Consider the following 22,767-nt stretch of genomic DNA (forward strand, 5'->3'; position numbering starts at 1 on the left):
CCACTTTGCTCTTGTTCCGACAGCAACATCGTGTTGAAGGACGTTGCCTATTCCGACCGGCACATGCTTAACAATTTCTTCCAGGCGGAGATGGGGACCACATACGACGACAACGTGTATTGGAAGGCAGCAAATGTCAAGGGGCTGTCCAAGCTTGGTGAGAGACGACTCATCTGATTCAGATCACTACACAGATATATTTGTATCATTGTTTTTTCTACACATACCTAGCAAGATTTTACACCCCCATTTAAGTAGCTATTAGTAATAATTATATATTTCATATTTCATATTTCCACAAATAAGTTATGGTTTGCCTGCTTATTGATGATACTTAGCTAATTTTCACATTCTACCTTGTTTGTACTTTAGTCTACAGGAAAGAGAACAAGGAAGACTGGGAGCTGATCGGAGTGGTGTGCTGCTGCGTGGAAAAAAAGAACACCATTTATGTGTTGGCACTTGCCCGCAAGCAAAAATACTCTAACAAAGGCATCGGTATGGTGTTCAGTACCACTACCTATACTTATATCAGTACTTCATAGTGGAGTTCACTTGAAATTAATCATGGGTTTTATTTGAAAAACTGTCTCTACTCTCATTCTAGGTCGAATGATGATGGACCACATCTTCGACTGTGTCGAATACAACAAAACCTACAAGAAAAATAAGCTGTGAGTAATAGTGCTTTCAACAAATATGATGATTGTGTTTGGTTTCACATGAACAGAAACAGAAATCACCCCTCAAAAATAAATTAACTAATGAGCTAGTTCGGCACCTTTCATTTTTGCTGTAACTAATTCTCAATCCATTTCCCTCCCCCTGCAGTCATGTGGCGACCGTGAACGAGAACGCCATCGGATTTTATAAGCATTTTAATTTTAAGAAGACAGACGAAAAAAGTGACTACTACAGTTCAAAGGGAAACCCTACATGGAAAGATGCTGAAATATATGAAATACAAAGAGAAGCTGTGGTGTCCACATTCAGAAACAAGAAATAAAAGAATGAAACGTGTGTTTTTTTCTTTTTTCTATCCTTGATTGTTTGCCATTGACCAACAGCTAAGTATACGGTGTAAGGGTTTTTAGAATAATATATAATGGATTCTTTGTATATTATATAGAAGCTGTTATATGACTTTACTGACTGGCAGCGTATGGATTAACTTCTCAGCAATGAATAAATGCATCCAGAATACCAAAAGCAAAATGGCACTCTTAAAAATAGGTTGTTGATTGAATATAATTGACATGGAGAGAGAAGAAAGTTCTCCATCTAGAACACACATGGATCCAGGTTCCCACTCCCAGGTATCCAGGTGCCCACTCATCCAGGTGACCAGTCATCCAGGTGCCCACTCATCCAGGTGCCCACTGCCCACTCATCCAGGTGCCCACTCATCCAGGTGCCCAGTCTGCCCACTGCCCACTCATCCAGGTGCCCACTCATCCAGGTGCCCACTGCCCACTCATCCAGGTGCCCACTCATCCAGGTGACCATTGACAGCCAGTTATAATCAGAGAATGTTACTAGATACTGGTACACAGTCTCTCTAGAGCCATTCAACGAAACAGGTCTTTCAGATTTATCAGACTCCATCCTGATTGGCTAAGATTCGCAGGAGTGCTCAGTTTCAAACAAAATGCTGCAAATCATGAACACATCGTGTGATTTCCGTGAAATTGTGCATGCACATTCCCACTAGGCAGAGGAAGAGGCACATGAAAAATGTCAACTCAGCCTCATGGTGGCGCTATAACTGGCCGAAAAGTGTTTTTACCTCTAACAGCATGGATCTGTGGATAACTTTGTATGCCAACTCCCTAGAGGCCAAGGAAAAACCTTTGCCTGGAATTTTTCCACATCTGCTCTTTATAGCGCCACCAGGAGGCCGACATATGTAAAACACGTTTTTTAATATTACTCCTTCAGATTTTATCAAAATTTCACGCAAATCGGTACACATGTTCTCCATAGTCATGTGATCAAGTCGGGTTTGTTTGATTTCTCATAATCCACCCTCATTGGCTACAATTGGCTTCTAAAATGTTCAGGAGTAGCCCGCTTTGTACCCGTTTTGTACAAATTGCCACAACTACTCAACGCAGCGTCCGATTGTGGTGAAACTGTGCATGCATAATCCCACTAGGCATTGGAAGAAATGCCACTTGATCGTTTTCAAATCAGCCTCATGGTGGCGCTACAACAGGCCAAGCCGTGACACACACACACACACACAAATACACGTTTATATTGCTCCTAAACATTTTGCCAAACATCACACACACACTCCTATCCTCCTGGTGGAGACCTAAGCCCAGAAGGGCACTTTTTCTAGTTTTTACATGTAATCTTCCTACAGAATGTTAAATGGTTTGACTGAATAGTTATGCTTCATCAAGAGCTACCAACTTGCGAGATACACACAAATACAGCCATACATAGTCTACTTCTGTACTTGTGTCCTCGAAACATGAAACCTATCTCAATTACAACAACATTAACAACCAATACGATTCCTTTGACAAAGGATCAAATTATTTCGAAACATAGATTTTTCATTGTAGTCCCTAATTGGTTGTTGTTGGTTATGTAAAGTACAATCGTTCATAAAGAATTAGAATCGTTTACAGGGTCAGAAAAATAATTAATTCAAGCAGATTACTTTAAGACAGAAATAAGGAAGATATAGTTTCAGTATTACAGCCGGGAGAAGGGAAGATATACTTACAGTACATGAAATACCAGCCTCTTAAAGAAGGCAAATGTGTCGCACTTACATCAAATACCAGCCTCCTATAGAGAAGGCAAATCTGATTTTGTTGCCAAAAAGCTGCCGACCAGAGAGGCTGAGATTTGAAAGTTTGTAGCGGTCGACAGTACTTGTGTAGGCACTTGACTAGACAGAGTGCAGTTCTAGTTACTGTAAGTGGTCGTAGATTGTCATACCAAGACACATTACCAGAGGTTTTATATGCCCAACTTTTATGCCCATATAGCCTACTGTATGGAAATCCCTGATGTCATATGCCCATTCATGGGCATGCCCCTTTTGTGCCCATGGAGCTACAGTAACTTGTTTGTGCCTGATGCCATTAAAACACATGGAGGTCAGACAACACACTCCATATTTGGGAGTACCTGCATATTTCAGGGTGGTGTCTGTCAGCCCGGCATCATAAATGATGTCATCAGGGCATATATAGTGGCCACTAGACAGAACATGCCAACAGATCAAACAGTTCAGTGTTTTATTTTGCAGTTCCCATTTTCCTCTTATCCCTTTTTGAGATTCTTAAAGTAAGGACTTTCTGCTACCTGTGTTAGAGAAGCCTGACTTTGGGTCTTCCACCTATCCCTGGAACGGCTATTTCACACTGCAGGAAAGACTTGACCAATCCAATTACATCCACGGTGGTGCTGGTGTGTGAGAAATGTTGCACTGGACTGTGCATCGGGAAGGACCAAAGCAGAATGACGGTGTTGCTGTGTCAGTGGGATGCAAGGTGTACTTCTTTGGACGCTGTTATATGGATCCAGACAGACAGCAGGTTGATGTCCATGTTTTTAACACGGTTTCTTTACGCTGGAAGAAATTACTGTCAACAGGAAAAAAAAGTCCCCTTGATGTTCCTGTAGCTGTACTGATAGAACATATCATCTACACATGCGGGGGGAAATGTGTACAAAATGATACTCCCGTCTTTCTTTATGCATTCGATGTCGACACCCACAAATGGTTCAAACCTGTAGTTTCCGGCACTGTTCCAGAGGAGAGGTGGAACCACTCAGCCTGTGTCTTAGGGAAGGTCATGTATATCTATGGAGGGAGATTTAAACATGCGTATGAACTCGTTACTGACATCCACAGATTGGACACCAACACAATGGTCTGGTCTCTAATTGACACCAGGGGAACTGAGGCCCCCGCTTCACATTTCCACACTTCCACCATCATCGGGACAAAGATGTTTGTATTCGGGGGAAAGGGGAAGCGCGGTGTCCACCACCACATCAGAGTTTTTGACACAGAGACCAACCTCTGGCTGTACACGCCTCCTGCAGAGCTTCAGCCAGACGCACGCACAGGCCATGCAGCTTTCGCCTACAATGGAGAGCTGTACATATTTGGTGGCAATAAACACAGCAACTGGTGCAATGACATGTGGAAATTCAAACCAGAGACCATATCCTGGAAAAAGGTTGAGCTCTCCCAGGAGACCATTGAGTGTTCCAAGTGTTCCATAGTGGGAGATCTTGCCATCCTCTTAGATAATAATAATAATAGAGGATATAACCTGTACATCTTAGACTTTAGTCCTAGTCTGAAGACGTTATGCAAGCTAGCAGTTATTCAGTACGCTCTGGATCAGTCTGAACTCCCACACGACATCAGATGGGAACTGAGAACCAGCTACAGTAATGGACACAACATTTCTAAAAACACTCAAGGATACCTGGAAAAAGACAGTTGTAACACCCATTTTTAAGGCTGGGGACCATTCAGATGTGGCAAGACCAATTAGCATGTTACCTGTTGTATCCAAAGTGGCTGAGAAATGGGTGGCAAAACAACTGACAGCTCATTTGGAACACAATCCTCTGCACCCACTGCAATTCGGTTTTCTCTCCAACCATTCAACAGAAACAGCTGTTACTTTCTGGAAAGTATAAAGTCGAAGTTAGATGCAGGAGGCATAGTGGGCTCTGTATTTCTGGACCTCAAAAAGGCATTTGACACCGTACACCATCAGGTACTCCTGTCAAAGCTCTCCTTCTTTAACTTCTCTAAAGAAGAAATCAAATGGATGCACTCATATTTAATTTAACAAACATGGAACAAAGTGTTCGTATTGGTACTGGTACTCAGTCAACATATCTTAACCCGGTCGATGCCAAATATTGCACACATGCACACTCCCTGGATGCCAGCGATGAACCTCTGCCCCAAAATCTCCAGAACGGCCTGTTATAGCGCCACCAGGAGGCCGCTTTTTGGACAGTACACCTACAGATTTTGTCCAAACATCACGCAAATTGGTACACATTCTCTCTAGAGCCATTCAACGAAACAAGTCTCTCAGATTTATCAGACTCCTAATTGGTTGTTGTGTTGGTTATGTAACCAATCTATGTTGTACAATCCTTCATAAAGAATTAGAATAGTTTACAGGGTCAGAAAAATAATTCATTCAGCAGATTACTTAAAGAGAGAAATAAGGAAGATATACTTTCAGTATTACAGGAGAAGAGAGGATATACTTACAGTACATGAAATACCAGCCTGGCAGCCTCTTAAAGAAGACAAATGCGTCGCACTTACTGTACATCAAATACCAGCCTCCTAGAGAAGGCAAATCCGCTTTTGTTGCCAAAAAGCTGCCGACCAGAGAGGCGGGGATTTTTATGATCAGTACTTTATTTTAGATTTTTTACAAACTTAAAATACAAACACAAACAACAACAGCAGAGTACGTATTCATGGACAGGCAAGAGATAGATAAGATAAACAAATAGAAAGAAAAAAAGGAAAAAGAAAAATCAAATTAAAATGTGAAAATAGTTTACATTATTTACACGACCAAACGCAGCATCATCAACCGTATCATAATGTGTACTAGTAATACAATAAACAGTCAAGAGGGCATTGCCTGACCATGGATCACACCAAGGGACCTGCCAGAGAGGCTGAGATTTGAAAGTTTGTAGCGGTCGACAGTACTTGCGTTGGCACTAGACAGAGTGCAGTTCTAGTTACTGTAAGTGGTCGTAGATTGTCATACCAAGACACATTAACAGAGGTCAATTATATCAAATGGTCTAAATTAAATACACTAAGAAGTGGAATATGCAGTTTGCTAACATAAAATATTAATCATGAATTAATTGTATTCATGATTAGGTTATTTGATTAATAAATCATATACTTTTTCATGTCCAGTCAACTCTGTTACTTTAGTCAATTATTACCATTAGGTTTTTAAAGAAAAAAAAACACATTTCCTTTAATAATTGAGGGTTTTATAATTGAAAATGTAGGTAAGCGGACGCATATTCTTCCAAGAACAATGATTTGTTTAAAGATCTGACATTTATGTCCGTAACATATGACAAAAATGAGTTACCATCTCTGTTTTTTGATTAAATATCTATAATCAGAACATGCCTGAGCTTGGCAATTACTGAAAACATAATCTCTAAGGAATACTCTTTAAATAACATTTTTTCCAGAATTTTTTTAACTCAAAAACTCCCGCAATTTGATATTGACCCATACATACATACACATACTCATTTCACTCTAGCACTCTGCACCATTCATTCATACACACATTCATACACCGATGGCGGTTGAAGTGTTTAATGTAGCTTACTGTATGCTACTGTATAAGTAATGATCCAAATCTACAAAGTAACTAAAGTTCTAGTAGCCTATTAGCCTATAATATGTTCATCTGACTAAAAGTACAGAAAATTGGAAATATTCCAGCACCACACTGCCACCTACTGTTCTAAAGTAGAATAAATTATACTTGTCAAGGGAATTCTACACGTCCATCTCAATGAATTAGAATATTTTGTAAGTCTTCCGTAATATAATTAAAAAAGTTAACTTTCATATATTCTCAATTCATTGTGCATAAAGTGAAGTATTTAAAACTTTTTTGTTTTAATCTTGATTATGGCATACAGCTCATGAAAATAAAAAAATCATATCTCAATTAGAATTTTTTACGAGACCACTTCAACTGCAGACATTAATATACTTTTCAGATGGTCGACAGACCATCTGAAAAGTATATTAATGTCTGCAGTTAATACTTGGTCTGGGCTACTTTTGAACAAATTATTTCATCAATGGGGCGTGGCATGGAGGTGATCAGCCTGTGGCACTGTTGGCGTTATGGAAGCTCAGGTTTGCGTGGATAACAGCCATAAATGAATTTGTATTGTTCAGTCTCATGTCTCACACCTCTCTGTGGGGTTCAGGTTAGGCCAGGTTAGGCTGGTCAGTTAAGCACAGTAACACCATGGTCAGTAGTACCCCAACAACAGACTCCCATTCACAGAGGAGAAAGGGCTACAGATGCCTCAAGACTTCAATCACCAGATCCAAAAACAGCTTCTTCACCTCAGTCATTATTCTCTTGAACTCTTTAACCAAGAGAGAGTAGAGTCCCCCCCCCCCCACCCTTTGTACTGCATTGGAGTGATGCCAACAGATTAATTTCGTTGTACATGTGTGTAACAGTGTTCAATGACAAAATTAAATCCATCCATCCACCAGTTACTAGTCGTTTTGGCTCTGTGGGCAGGTGCCAAATCGAGCTGGAAAGGAAAATTAGCATCTCCATGAAGCTTGTCAACATACTGAAGCACAATTTACTCTAAAAAGATGGCTGTGTTGAAACCATTGTTACGTTTTCACTGTCAGTGGATCAACACCATAGCAGATAACATGGCCTAAATCACTGTTTTGTCATGTCCAGAGTCTCAACACACTCTGCTGTGCTGGAAAAGGAAGATCAGCATCAACATAAAGCTCGTCATTGTACGGAGGCAGTAAATATAAAAGATGGTTGTGTCGAGACTCTGGACTGCTGGACATAACAGTGATGACTTAGACCGTGTTATCTGCTGGTGTTGATCCAACGTCAAGTTTTAATGTTTTACACCCGCCAGATACAGTAGGCACTTGGACTTTCTAGCGCAAAGTCAAAGTGCATTGTGATTCTCAATGGGTTTGTACTTTGTAGTTATTGTAGAAACACTAGGATGCCCATAAGTGATCATGAATCATGAAAACATGTTTTAAGGATGTAACCATATCACAGGAATGTGATAACAAACTCCCACTCATGAGTCAATAATTCACAAGAAGTGTTTGTTTGCAATGTTTTAAAAATGAAACGGCTTTGCGCTGACAATTTTTTACTTAAACCATTAACAGGGAAAGCATCTGTCATTTTAGCTATATACGCTGCCATTTAAAAAAGAAATGGCAGACACTTTTTAAAGCCAACATTTATAACTTAAATCTTTGCTTCTGGTGCCTGGAACAAAATATTTTGATGGAGTCTGCAGCCCATTTGGGGGTCCTTGAAAGTTTGAGAACCACTGATAGAACATGTTTTTCACAAAACGAAATAGAACTCTTTGAAGACATTTGTAGAATAAGTCTTAAGGAGAATTCCATGCTAGAAGGCTTTCTTATCTTTATTTGTAGTCGTTACATCCCCACCAAAGAGGTCCAGGTGTTTGTGCAAAAATGCATTATTGGCCATTTCCCCTACCATAAGCAGTCAATGAATTGGGCATTGTGCCAATTCGCTCATTTCCATTGCTCAAAAATCTTTTTTTGTATACATCCTCTTCATAATGTAAATAGTATCCCAAGCGGCACAGTTACTACTCATTTCGATGGAAATAAGGAAATTAGCACAAAAACCCAACCCCCATTGAGGGCTTAATAATGCCAATAATTAAGCCCATAATAGAAATAGAAAGAAATAGCCAATAATGCGCTTTTGCACATAACACCTGGACCTCTTGGGGACTCAACTACAAATAAAGGCAAGAAAGCCTTCTAGCATGGACTTCTCCTTTAAAGGGTTAACACAAAGTGGCAAAGTTAGCATTCACCTGACCTGATGAAGGCCAGTGGCCGAAAGATTGTACTGATTATAAAGTAAAATATTTGTCGGCGGAGAGCAGTTTTGTAGATTCTCTATTAAACCGTAACCCTTTGTAGGCAACAGCAGTAACCAATTGGATGTGCGCAACCTTCACTTTTGAACAAAAAAAATCCGGATGCAGTAAAGTAATGCTTCAACACCTTTATTGTGCCCAATCTGAACATCCTCCACATCTGTTAAGTAGCAGCAAACTTGGCAGACCACAATGAGGTAGACTTTAAACTCTAAAAAGCAGCTGGGCTAAAGACAGAGAGCTCAGTATGACAAAACTTGAGGGTAAAGGAAAAGTAAAAAGGAAAGGAAAAACAAAAAACTTAAATCAGACGGCTTTGTCTTTGGCACAGCTCAATATGCAATATTCTGGTCAACTGGAACATGAAGTCAATGCTATAAGAAAGCAGGGGTCCGTACAGTAGGTCTACTCAAAGCAGAGTGGGAGTTCTTACAATCAACAGGAGACAAGCAGCTGTTCCAATACCTGCCCCGTTCTGTCGATGTACAAAAAAATTAAAAACTACTGCCACCCCTCCTGAAGTGCAAATTAAAAAGTGCAACAATAAAACTATACAATCGTAAATGTCAATATTCTAGTCTCAGTAAGATCCATCAAATTTGATCGTAAAATGATGGGCGACCCAGTTGATGCTGAGTCCAGTGTTCATGTTTGCATTGGATTTACATGACAACTGGACAAGCAAAGGCAGGCTAAAGTAGTACTTTAAACATTTTTGTGCCCGTTCAGTTATAACTCGGGGAAGGTTAAACAGAAATAAACAAAAAGCAACCCCAAGGAATGTGTGTGGGGGCGGTGGAGAGGAAAAATAAGGGAGGGGAGAAAATTAAAAAGCCGCCAGATAGAATTGGTCAAAAAGTTTCCATGTCATGACTTAAAACTGTTTGTGTACAAATTAGTAAAAAACTGCGTAAAAATGTTTGAAATGCGACTGGTTAAATGAAGCCCATCTCTCATCTTCCAAAGTAAGAAAACACCAGCTGGCTTGCACAGGGAAAAAACTATTGCCAACTTGGGACTGGGAAAAAAAAAAAAGAAAAAAAAAAAGGAAATTTAAAGGCACTGTATGGCATTAGCCAATGACCGGCTATGAGACTTGCGTGATCGCTCTTCACAATGCAACACATGTAAAACGAAAAAATCAAAATAGGAAAACAGAAAAAAGGCATTTTCATTCACTTCCGAACCCTGGGCTGACACCCATCTTTCTGTCTGGCCACAGGTCTGGGAGACTGCATAAGAAAAGTGTGTGTAGGGGGAGGGAGGGGGGGTGGGGTGCGGGCCCTTGTCTATCCCAAACAAGGTCACTGTGCATAGTGCCATAGTAGTGAACAAGTAAACAGCAAAAATCTAGCAAGTGCAATCGTGAACAATCTTCTACAGTGTTTTTTTCCCCAGTGCCTGTGAAGAGTGCCGCAGTGTCCCTCACATGGGCTGTGAAGGACAGCTTGGCACTCGTGCTCTGCTTGGCGGGTAGCGTTCATACCCCCATCCATCCATCCATCGGCGTGGCGCTCTCCGAATGAACACTCCTTCCGTGAAGGCTCTGGCTCTAGTTGGAGTCCCTGTTCTTCTGGTTGCGCATCAGGGGGCGATGGTTGCTCAGGATGTCCATCGAGTGCTGCCAATGCCAACAGGAGCGGCAGTAGTACTTGAAACAGGCCTGGACACCGCAAGACGAGGACAGATGCATTATGGTTATAGCAAAAACGTAAACATTTCTTTTGCATGGCCAAGTCATTATGAAACTGGTGAATTCTGTGAAAGGAGCCCCACACTAGGACTGTTTCCTAAGCCTTTAACACTGTTGATTTCATAGACTATAACGAACAAATGGTCGACTACCTTTTTTCACTAGGATGACTAAAACTAGGACTACATTGACAATAGTCAAATAAAAACTAATCATCCGACATTGGAGAAGATTCGCTACTCCACAAGAGGGTACGCCGGTGCTTTAAAAATTTACACCAGAGGGGATGGACGTGGCTGACATCAACAATCCTTAACTTATTACACTGACCCTACTGTAATTGTTTTTTTTTAATATATATATATATTTATATATTTTTATTTTTATTATTATTTGCATACTTCTATTAGTCTATTATGTCTATTTGTATGTGCCTTTTATTTCATATGGTGCAAGATACCGGGGTTGTGGCTCTTTCAGAGCGGGAACTCTGGGGGGAGGGGAGGGGGAAAAAAAGTTAGAAAAATGTTGAAAATTTATAAAAAAAACTTTGATCAAAAAGATAAAAAATAAAAACTAGACTAAAATGTTAGGAAGGGACTAGTGGACACTTGGTTGCACGCTGCGACGCGTTGTGAATTGTAGATCGGCTATTTTCAGCAAGTGTAAAATCAGCCATTACGACGGCATCAAGGCCTGCCAAAATAATTTTTTAGTCGACTAAATCAACTGTAGGTTTAGTCTACCGATATTGACGTCAGACTTTGGTGCTCTAGGTTCTATGCTCTAAATTAAATGTACAGAGAAAAGAATGCTTAAACTAAAATGCTTAGTTTAGTGTACAATTAAATTAAATGTCCAAAATATGTATACCGGTACGTAAACTATGAACAAGGCCCCTTGTGTGCTTTTGAACTCAGCCATTATAGAAATGGGTGCACTTAAATATTGCCGAATAATGAAACAAAAAAAAGCAGTATTAAAATGCTAGAACTTGTAGGAGAAGTGATGGACTCACCTGGTCTCTGCAGAAGAACGGCCCAGCCTGGCGACTGCAAACTTGGCACATGGAATCTTCCAGATAGGGGTCAATCTGGACCTGAGGACAGAGGGACCACACTGCTCAGTTCAGTCCAAAAATAAACACAGGGCTAAGGTTAGGAAGCTTGATTTCTCAATCAAGCTTCCTAACCTTATTTAATTAACTTCACCAGGAAGTTGTACAACTCCCTGGTCTCAATTGCGCACGTTTCTTTGCTTCCATGGAGCAACATGGAGTCCACCGTACGGTTTTCGCTTCCTAACCTTATTTAATTAACCTTGGCTAGAGCTAAGCCCAAGCATAAAACATGACTAGTTGTCATTGGTTAAAACATTCACCTTCTTTGTAAACTTGGGGGTTTTGATCTCCACAAACGCTGCACAAACAGCCTTCAGATAACTGCGCTGATTGTTGAAGGTGACACGCCCAGAGCCTGCAAATAAAAGGATGAGAAAGGTCTTAAGCAAAGGTTAAAATGACATTCATCACATTTGTATAGTGGCAAGTCAATGTACACATTTATTTTTTACATTATAATGCAACTGATGGGTGGTTTACCTATGAACCTAGATTACCAAGGCACCACACTGCATCTATACATGTATATTACGTTGCGTTTAAGTCACTCTGGTTTAAGAGTGTCTGCTAAGTACACAAATTGTAAAGTACAACCGAGAAACGCATCACACATTATGTCTTCAATAACTCACCTATGGGGTATTTATGCTTGTCCGTGTCGATGCCAGCGTACATGACGCCTCCAAAGAGGTCGTTCATGATGCTGGCGAGGGCCTCTGCGTTCAGCATACCATGCAAGGCACCCACAAACACTGTCTTGCTGGGGTCCAGACGCTGGGATGGGCAGCGCACGTAGTTACTGTCGGAGATAACCCAGGGAATTACCTGCACCTGCACACAGGAGCAAAGGAGGGGACCAGGAGGCATTAGCTTGAACCCTAGCATCCCGATTATAGGGCAAATATTTGTCAAATAGAAACCATCTACAAGCTCATGAAGTATTCATTGATTCACTTGGATAGGCCAAGTCCTATTATTAAATTTGTGAAACAGACAGACTGAAAAGGTAAACAAAGAACCGATCATCAAACAGAATATAAATATATACAATATAATAATCTGTAAACGCCACATTATAGGATGCCAGGCCAACAATGACCTGGCATCCGTCTACAACATCTGAATTACATTTTAGCCTTTGGAAAAGCCTGCAAGGTTGTCTATTCAACTTTTATATAAACATTGAAATCCAGTTAATGTTCCTCCATTTATGACTTTGTAGCACAACAACCCATGGAGAAAATGATATGCAGCAGTTCATACTCTCGACTGTGGAGGGCAGCAGAATCTAGAAGCCTTTAGTTTTAAAATAGTCCCCTGTGGTATCAAGAGTAAGACTCTTCAGAATCCTGGGGGAACAACCCTGATTCTGCAGAGAACAAACAGTTTCTTCTGTGGATTGATATTTCATATTCCGGACATTAGGAAAAACCTAAAATGACAAGTTATCAGGCTAATTTTGAATTCGTTTTAATAAAAGTAAAATCCTGCATTAAATACTATAGATAAAAGTGTAAATATGAGTCATAATCAAATATTCCAATAATCGTCCAAGAAAGCCAGATGGCCGAGAAATGCACAGAAATTCACTTATTTTTTTACATAAGACATTAGAAACCATTTATAATCGGACAGTGCAGCGAGGGCCACTGTCTGTATAGTTTGTTAAACTGTTCATTAACCCATTTTGGACTGAGGCAGATTCTAAAAACGCAGAATGGTTAAAACACCTAAATGGGTATCCCGCCCAGAATGGGTTAAAATGTTAAATGGCAAAGCATGGTGTAGTTGTAGTTAGGCAAGCGAGGCTTCCCTCCCCCATCCCCCATCATATGTCTGTCAGAAAGCCTTGAGGGTTGATTTGACCCAAACACCGTTAAGTTATGAGTCTGTAATTTATGCTCCGTCCCACAGCAGCGTCGCATGCAAAAACTGCCATCATGTGATTTATTGTGAGCTTGCATTTCTGGTATTTGACACATGATACAATTGTGCAAACAAAGTATGACTCAGACTTTACTGCAGTTCAATGGAAATGAAACCAAATCCATTTAGTGCAAACACTCTCAATTGTTTCAGTTACACTGGGTGGCATTTTACTATAGATTGGGGCCTCAGAGATATACATTATCAAAATGGCAGTGAACCAAGTGGCTAAATATGTTTTGTACACCGATTTCTTTATTATTTACTATACTCTTACTACATCTATTGAATGTGAAGGGGAGGGGTGACAAACTGACATTGTGCCTACGACACAGTATGGCATCCCCTAGTATTACCGCCATGAATGTAGCGTTGCGCCAGTGTTGATTTCGTCGACTAAAACTATGACGAAAAAAGTTTTTCCACCGACAAAAAAACGAGACTAAATTACAACTAAGCTATGATGACTAAAACTAAATATATTGACAATTGTCAAATAGAAACTAGACTAAAATGTTAGGAAGGGACTAGTTGACAAGATATCCAGTACAAGTCATTTTAGTTGCATGCTAAAAAATAGCAGATCTACAAGCTCACAACTCGAGGCCCGCCAAAATAAATCTTGTTCGACTAAATAAACTGTAGATTTAGTCACCTAAAACTAAATTAAAACTATTCAAGAGACTATGACTAAAACCAAAATCTGCTGCCAAAAAAACGTTGCGCACTCACGTCCTTGCATCGCATCCTGCGGCTGGACATCTTGAAGTAGTACTCGCCACTGTCCTCCGGGTGGAGCAGGTCCTGGGTGCAGGCCTGCAGCAGGCCACGCACTGACTTCTCGTTCTCAAACACCAGGTAAACATAGCCTGGAAACACACGACAGGAATGCTTTAACCCATTCTGACCCGAGATCAGATTCATACGAGGTTTCCACTGGACACACACTGGTCTGATTAACCCATTCTGACCTGAGATCAGATTCTATAAAAATGTCAGATTTTTCAAAAATAGCAGACCTGCAAGCTCGTAGCGCACCACTCGGTGGCGCGCTGTGAGCTTGTAGATCTACTATTTTTCAATAGCTAAAGCATAACCTAATGCCAACACCAAAATGGGTTCCCTCACAAAATGGGTTAAACTTAAAACCCATTTAGACCAGCGGACGATTCTTCATATTTCTTCTAAATCCTGACAGTTCTCAGAAAAACCTCATGTTTCTATGTCAGTCGTTCTCAAACTACTTCATGTCAAGGAATCTAAAAAATATATATATCTAATTGGCCGCGGACACTCATCTGAAAATATGTTGTTTCAGGGACCTCCCAGAAGCAAAGATGTGAATTAAAAATGTTCGCTGTGAAAGAATGTTCAAAAATGTGCATGTTTCACGAATACAAAAATAATAGCAGATCTACAAGCTTGTAAGCACGGCACTTGGTGCTTTGCTATGAGCTTGTAGATCTGCCACTTTTCAATAGCTAAAGCATAACAATGCTTAAAACACCAAAAGGGGTTCCCACCCAGAATGGGTTAGTGTTTCAAAGCATGGCACGGCAGGGAAAGACCTCAAAATAATGTACATATTACCAAAATTCCCTTTTTTTTTTACCTGATAATTTACAATTATAATGCAGTGCAAATGTGATTAAACTCCACATGGCTACACGTTCAACTAGAAGTTTAATGTAGGCCAGCGTTTCTCAAATGGGATTCTATTATAAAAAGTCTGATATTGGTTGTGAATAATTTATCCCACGGTTCATAAAGTGCACAAAGACCTGCACACCGTCTGCACCTGCAATACGAACTTTATTTATAGGCAACGTGTCGGTCAAAGACCTTCTTCAGGCATCTTTAGGTCTTTGACCAAAACGTTGCCTATAATAAATAAAGTTCGTATTGCAAATGCAGACGGTGTGTGCACTTTATGAGCATTCTTCTGAATACAGTGAGCCCTGCATACACACCCACCTCAGAGCATACAGGTGTGCATAAGACTTTGTTGCCTATTCCATGGCTCATAAAAATCTGCATCTGGTAATCATATTATAAAGTTTGAATTTCTTTTTTTACCTTTTAATACAAAAGACCAACCAATAAAAGAGAAGTTGCCAGCTGTACCTTCGCTGCATGATTTATTCTTATTTTTTTTTACCAGACCCCGAGTGAGAAAAAAGAAAATTGGTTGGAACATACAAGTGAAAAAAGGAGAACCAAACGTGTTGGTGCTGTATGGTGATGGGGTCAATATAATAATATTGCAGCAGGGGTGATTGGGTGGTGGTGCAGAGTTGACAAGTCGCCTCAAATCCCCAAGAGACGGTGTGCACTCACCAAAGTGCAACCTTGGATCCAGAAGTAGTAATGTAAAATGCATAGCCTACCAGCCTGTCGTTACCTTTGGGCATATTACCTTTGGGAGGGCAGCGGGGGTGTTTGCCATCCTTACCCGGCCACTCCACACTCAGAGGGCCATAACCGCTGAAGGTGTTGATCAGACCAGCTAAAAGCAAAAACACAATTTAAGTTATGAAAGATATTTCACCACTTGTGTAAACCAGTGTTTGTTTGGTAGACCAAAACTAAGACGAAAAATGTTTCTTCCACTGACGAAAACCAAATGGAAACTAAATGAAAACTAAATATATACTGACAATTCAGTCAAATAAAGACTAAAATGGGACTATAGTGGACAAGAGATCCTGTCTGAAAGTGATGCCGTCATTACGACGCCATCAAGGCCCGCCTAAATACATTTTGTTTGACTAAATAAACTGTAGATTTAGTTTACTAAATTCTTATATTTAGTAGACTAAAAAAAAAACACTAAAACATTCCAGGTGACTAAGTGAAAGCTATTCAAGAGACTGACTATCACCAAAATTTGCAGCCAAAAACAACACTGGTGTATACTGTATAGAGCAGTGGTTTTCAAACCTTTATTCTGCAATAGAGCCACAGACCTCAGGCCCTACATCTAAAGTATATTCTTTGGATAAGATCTTGTCCACAATTCCATGCTGTATTGCTGTGGTACCATAGGAGAGACAATAAGGAAACGATAAAGATTCTAATTCTTCTACATTTTCCAATTGTGTGGACTTAGTAAGTAATGCCAAGTAATGCAGATGTTCAACAATAACTTAACTCCAGAGTTAAAGATCTATAAGGGTCCATTTAGTCACCAACTCTCCTTGAGCTGGGGACAACCTAGAACCCACTCAAGGACCACAGTGGTCCACTGGTTGAGAACCATTAGTATAGAGCATCACTCTGTAGAAGACAGATTTACAGTACCTAGCAGGTCTTATTGATGTGGGAGCAAACTTTGTCTCACACGCAAGACTGTTTCCTCCCACAATTTGAATATATTTTTTTGCCTTGTGGGAGAGAGATGGGGAGTGACACACGGCAAAGGCCGTCAGGCTCGGGAGTCGAACCGGCGGCTTGACGGTTGAGCCAACGTCCGGGCCGCCTCCCACAATTTTCAACGCTTACATCATACAGTCTGGAGCGCAGACTCTGTGAAAAGGGCTGCGACGTCTGCTCTACGCTTCAGTTTAGTCTTTACAGTCACACAAATATGTCCCAATTTAAATAATCAAAGCATATATTGCTTGCCGCTTATCATAAATGAAAATAATGTAAAAATATTTTCATGAACAAATCACAGCTTCCGTTCTCAGATTTCAGCCGTGTAGTTCCAGACTACAGCATTCATAGATTGCGGAATAGCTGTCTGGCTACACGTGACAAGAGGAAACCCAAAGTAAACATGGATAACATGCAAACCCGGCCTGACCGTCTGGCTCTGAGGAAACCGTATGAGTCACCACAGCAATAAAGATAAACGCCTTGTGATTCAAGGCAGTTCATTTTGAAGCAATTTTTTTTCAAGAATTCCAACAATATTGTTCACCCTCTGGTGAGAAATTTGAGAATACGTCCGTCAGTGTCCACTGACAGTACCTTCAGTGATGTCCCAGGGAACGCCTCCAAGAAACACTTTACAGGAGTACAGAGGATTCTTGTCGTTTCTGGGAGGAAGCTGGCCGCTCCAGGTGAACGTGGCTTCGTTCACAGCTGAAAAACAAAGCCAAAATAAACCGATACTACCTAAAGCCCTTGACCCAATTACTTCTCCAAAGTGAGTGACACCCACAACACCAGTGGGAGCGACCATGACCTGGTACTATCCAAATTTAGAATTGCCGATACAGCGGGAAATTCTTTGAATGCAGTTATGCCATTTTTCACCCTACCCGGATTTTATCCCAGTCCTTACTTCATAGTCCGGCAGCCGAGGTGGACAGGTAGGACATTTGGTATATAGTCTTTTATTGGCCCAATCTACATACATTCATGAATCCACTTGCTGACTGGCTATCAGTATAAAGCAATTTATTTTATAGGAGTTTCTTGTGACCCTACTATTAACATCCTATGGCAGGCAAAAATATCAAACTTTCCTTTTGCTTAAGTAGCATGTGACATGTCAATCTAGGGGGTTTTCATGATTCTGAATCCATTCCAAGCATTAGTTTTGCACAAAATACTGCCATAGGATATTAATGGTAGGGTCACAAGAAACCCCTATGAAACAATTGCCCAATACCGACAGCAAGTGGATTCATGAATGTATAGAGACAATGTTTTAGGCCAATTAAAACAAAAAGTATACACTTTAAATAAGGAGCCCTGTCGGCTGCCAGACTATAAGAGAAGTAGGAGTAGAATTCCGATCAGCTGACAATGAGTCTACTTGAACCCCAGCATCCCTATTCTGGGCACGTCATGATTTGAACGGTAGACCAACATTAAGCGAAAAAATCTAAAAGCCCCACAATGCATTGCAAGATTAACAATAAACCATTACGACACGATGAATGAATTCCCCTAAACTTCTATTGTGTGATTCACCTGCAGCCTGTCTGTGCAGGCGAGCCTCCCTCTCGATGCTGAAGGTGTCGTCGTGCTGGTCCAGCAGGTCCAGACCGGGCCACAGGGAGCCGGTGGGCCAGCGGCGGGACAAGGCCATGGAAGCGGGGCTGGCACTGGGCGGCGGGGTCAGGGGGGAGCTGCAGTCCTGGGGCTCCAGGAGACGAGAGCCCAGGCGCAGCGAATCCTTCTGCATGCTGGACATCAGGTAAGGCAGGGGAGGGGAGATCCTCAGGGTCGACTGGGGAAACAAGACAGTCGCACCACATTAAAAAAATTAAAAAAGGAGAATTCCAGACTAGTTTCTTAAACTGATGTTATATCCCAGGCCAGAACCGGTGAAATTCATCCCAGTCCACAGCAGCTCAGAGTGTGAGCGGTGGGGTCTTTATCACTGGAAAATTCCGTTCCAGTGTTTGTATCCCAAATGGGCCATCATAGTAGACTACGATGGCCTAAAAGGGACTTTGGATGAAAACATGGGTAAAAAGTAAAAAGAGACTTCCGGAAGTGCGCATCTACTCAAACACTGTGGAGCAGTTTGAGCCTAGACCTAATTCTCCTTTAACTGCGGGGGGAGAAGACATGGAAACTTTATGCTGTAAATCTCGAGCCAGACCGATAAATCAGCTACATTATATATTACAAATAATACATTTGGTCAAAACAGTCAGGCTCTAGTTACAGTACTTGTTCAGCCTCATTTTCTTTATAGAAAGGAAACTAGAAACTTTTCGTTTCAGTAAATCCAGACATACCAGCAGGTCACACAGATGCTCAGAGCCAGAGCTGAAGCCGCTGGTCTCGGAGTCCCCTGGGCTGCTGGAGCGGGAGTCCATGAAGGATCGCGAGTCGAGGCGGCTGGTCATGCGAGCCATGCCAGGGAACTTGTCCAGGAAGTCGGCGGGCGAGCCCACGGGCTCGTTGGCCACCGGGTAGCCCGGAGGTTTGCCCAGGATGTTATGCAGGGGACTGTTCAGCATTCCTAGCACTGGGCAAGGGGTAGGACAAACAGTGACACAGCATTTACAGGCTGGAATGGATAAGGGTGGCCTTTTCCCCCTATATGACTCAACATTTAACAGTTTCCTCATCACAGACAACATCGGACGAGCTATAAATATGATTAAATATCGCCACAGACGACATGGGACGAGTCCCTAGTTTAATAATGATTTTTACGTCGCATCCAGGCAATGGTTTGCTTCCACATTGGCGACGTCATGTTATTTCAGAATTGAGCTCAGTTTGAGGTAGTCATACAAAACATCCATGTTTTCAGAGGTCAATAAAACAAAACACACAGGACCCTTTCCAGTGAAGAAAACAAAAGTATGTGCCCTGTGCCACGGACATGATTCCGTCTTCCCAGAAGTGTGTACATTTCGGTGGTCTGGCTTCTTAAAGGAGCCGGGCTGAAAACCGTGGCACTCTGAGCCAATAGCGTCATCTAGTGGCGGCAGGGAAGGAGTTTAAGAACCAACATTAGGAACCAATTATAGGCAATACTACCTCTGAGGGCACAAAATGGATTACTCAGAATGAGCGAACTGGTGAACAACAAACTAACGTTTGTTGGGTGTCGTAGCCATTTATGAGAGGCGAGTAAGCGTCTGGTCACTGCAGACAGCTGAGCTGCCACACTGCAACTGTAAGGTTCTATAATTGCGTATGTGGAAGCGGAATGGGTATGCAAGATCACTGCCAACAAGCTGTGATCTTAGAAACACTCCCAAGCATCTACACATGCAATTCCCACTGTGTGCAACTAGAATGCCTTGATTAACCAAAGTCAGTGGGGTTGAAGGTAGGCCATGTGTTGTTAACCATTCAAACCCTATATACACACACACCGGTATGCTAGCCTTTCCCTCTAGACCAAATCTTTGCCGAAAATAGTCGATCTACAAGGTCACAACAGACATGACACGTTGAGAGCTTGTAGAGCAGACACCTTAATGTTTGCCCCAGAATAAGGACGATAGAGTTCAAGTGGTTAGGCATCTGTGATCCACAGTGATGCGACTGCTGAACAGTGGCCGATTTAGGTGCTTGCTATTTTTGATAAGAGTGGGTCAGCAGAAAAAGAAAACATGGCAAATGATACTGTGGTCTTGTAGCAGAACGTGCAGAATAAGTTGGAATATTCTGCTTTAGGCAGCAATCAGAGCTCTGGCCCACTTTGCAGGCCCAGTTTAGAGCTATGCTCTTAATGAAAACTTTTGTCTGGTTCATTGGCATGGACGTGTGCCAGCCTGACCACAGCGCCACAAATGGGTCAGATCACAAATGGGTGGGGAAACCTTTAGTCATTGGCATTACCTTCAAGGCCACCAAAGGTAGCCATCTAAATATGGTGGTACTGTGTCTGTAAACAGACACAGTACCACTCACATTAAACACTAAACAGCAGCGAAATGGTATCAGATCAGGTGAAGACTGTATAACCGATCATACACAAAAACATTAACATAAATATACACACACACACACACACACACTTACTCATGGCACAGTATAAAGATGTGAGTATTTCAAATCAGTCAATTTGTGACACTGGAAATGTTACTAGTTTAGCCAACACAAGTTTTATCAAACCAATACGCAACAGGTACTGCAAAGCTTAAACAAATAAGATAAATCTGTAAGATCATACAAATTGACAGGCTACAAGTTTGCTTCCACACATCAAGTATACAGGTATGAAATGTATACAAAAACCCGACCCCCAAAAAAGACACAATGGCAGCTAAATGTTTTGCGGTCTCACTGAATTTGTTTACCCTGACTGATTGCCAAAGGTGCAGCAGAGCGAAACTGCCACATCATCGCCTCTACCAATGCTACACAAAAAATACCCACACACCCAGGGGATGAAGAGAACAGCTCACAAAAAACCAACAACTAAAGCTGTACAGTCAAAATAGCAGTAACACAGCCCAACATCTGAAGAACTATTAGCATGGATCATACAAACCCGCCTTTACTACACAAACAATTGTCCCTTTATTTACCTTCAGCTCATGCAACCACATGTCCCATGGTCACATAACGGGTCGGGTGCTGTCCTACAATAGCAGTTATTGTACAATAAAAGAGGATCTTGGTACAGTACTCACTAGAGGCTGAGTTAGCTTGGGCGGTGGCATGGGCTCCACTGGTGGTGTTGTATGTGGACCGTTCTGTGTCCTGGCTGCTCCAGGGGCGCTCCCAGCCAGTCAGATTGAGAGACTGGAGGCCCAGGCCGAGGTCTGTGACATCCAGAAGGCCTCTGGGGGATGACATCTCCTGGGAGAGTGACATACCACCACCGCCACCAGCACTGCAGCTGGGAAAGAGCATCCTGCTGCCTACCACAGCAGACAGCTCTGATTCTTTCCGATCTGACGTCCAGAACAGAGGGAAGGAAATAAAAGTACAAATTAAAAATACAAAAAAAAAAAAAAAAAAAAGGACAAAGTATTAAGACAGCCAGAAATACCAGCAGTTACTACACTCTGCATTCATGTTCTAAGAAGAGAGCAGTGAGAGCTGACACTTTCTAGAAACAGCCTCTGTACAGGAAAAAAAAAACATGTATAAACCAAATCCAAGTGACAGAACCAATATCCCATCATGGTAATCAATCATCCCGTCTCTCAACCTCCCCTGGTTGGCGGCAGGGCGAGCTAACCTGCCACTGTTCCTGGTGCCACTGCCATGCATCTCCGTCCGCATCACTGGCCCACCTAGCAGCATGTGACCCAGCTGCTCACGCACTCACACACCCCTGCTAATGACATCAGCTGCACGCGCGCACAGTACACACACACACACCCTTTCCCCTGTTCGCTCTCTTAGCAACTGTGTAATGAAAAATTCCTGTAGATGTTGGCTAGCCAATACATCCCCTCTCTAGTAGGCACAACGCATTTTGAATGGAGTCGACAGATCTCTCTGCTGCTACTGCTGCTCGCCGTCTAGCCTCTTTGGAGTGAGCTGGCAAAACAGCACAGTAGGGGAGGGGCAGCTGAGAGGCAGAGCTACAGCAGCATGGGGAGGTACATGAGCAGCTGACACTGCAGTGAGACTTAAAAATACAAAGTTGGTTGGATTTTAGACACGGGCCAAACATCCTGATGTTGAAAAGGTTTTGACCGGACAATAATGGGTTCTTTAATCATTGATCGGGTCATTTAAATTCCCTGGAGTTCTCACAGTCTCCCACCACTCACAGAATAGCAATGCAGACACAGGCCCTTGCTACAGTGGCAGCTGCTGACGGATCAGATGTTTGGAGGACTGAACAAGTTGCAATGCCAGCTCCGCCCATCGCTCTTCAGGCCTGGAAAGCCTCCAACTGCTAGCTACAGCCCTGATTCAGCAACTCCCC

General features: G+C 41.9%; 1 protein-coding gene across 2 annotated transcripts; it reads right to left on the reverse strand.

The window, feature by feature from the left end:
* Positions 1-8,828: 8,828 nt before the first annotated feature.
* Positions 8,829-22,360, reverse strand: cpeb1b (cytoplasmic polyadenylation element binding protein 1b). Of its 2 annotated transcripts, none has more exons than XM_080764888.1 (11): positions 22,069-22,360; positions 21,515-21,778; positions 19,154-19,386; positions 18,378-18,636; positions 17,427-17,540; positions 15,871-15,960; positions 14,187-14,323; positions 12,161-12,359; positions 11,789-11,883; positions 11,427-11,507; positions 8,829-10,378 (listed from the first exon to the last, which is right to left on the reverse strand). In XM_080764888.1, the coding sequence occupies exons 1-11, from the start codon at positions 22,094-22,096 to the stop codon at positions 10,268-10,270; spliced, it is 1,611 nt and encodes a 536-aa protein (XP_080621014.1). In that variant the 5' UTR covers positions 22,097-22,360; the 3' UTR covers positions 8,829-10,267. The 2 variants fall into 2 exon arrangements, with proteins under 2 accessions (XP_080621014.1, XP_080621013.1); XM_080764887.1 differs by having other exon boundaries at positions 15,856-15,960.
* Positions 22,361-22,767: the final 407 nt, after the last annotated feature.

This window comes from Protomyctophum bolini, assembly GCF_963924005.1.
Source record: "Protomyctophum bolini genome assembly, chromosome: 1".
Classification (NCBI taxonomy): domain Eukaryota; kingdom Metazoa; phylum Chordata; class Actinopteri; order Myctophiformes; family Myctophidae; genus Protomyctophum; species Protomyctophum bolini.

Bases quoted from the DNA above. Each gene is read 5' to 3' on its own strand.
- cpeb1b (XM_080764887.1), bottom strand. From the start codon at position 22,096: ATGGCAGTGGCACCAGGAACAGTGGCAG. The intron at 19,387-21,514 runs GTGAGTACTGTA...CCCCTTGCCCAG, and splicing joins CCAAGCTAACTCAGCCTCTA to TGCTAGGAATGCTGAACAGT. The intron at 14,324-15,855 runs GTAACGACAGGC...GTGTGTTTCCAG, and splicing joins CAAAGGTAATATGCCCAAAG to GCTATGTTTACCTGGTGTTT.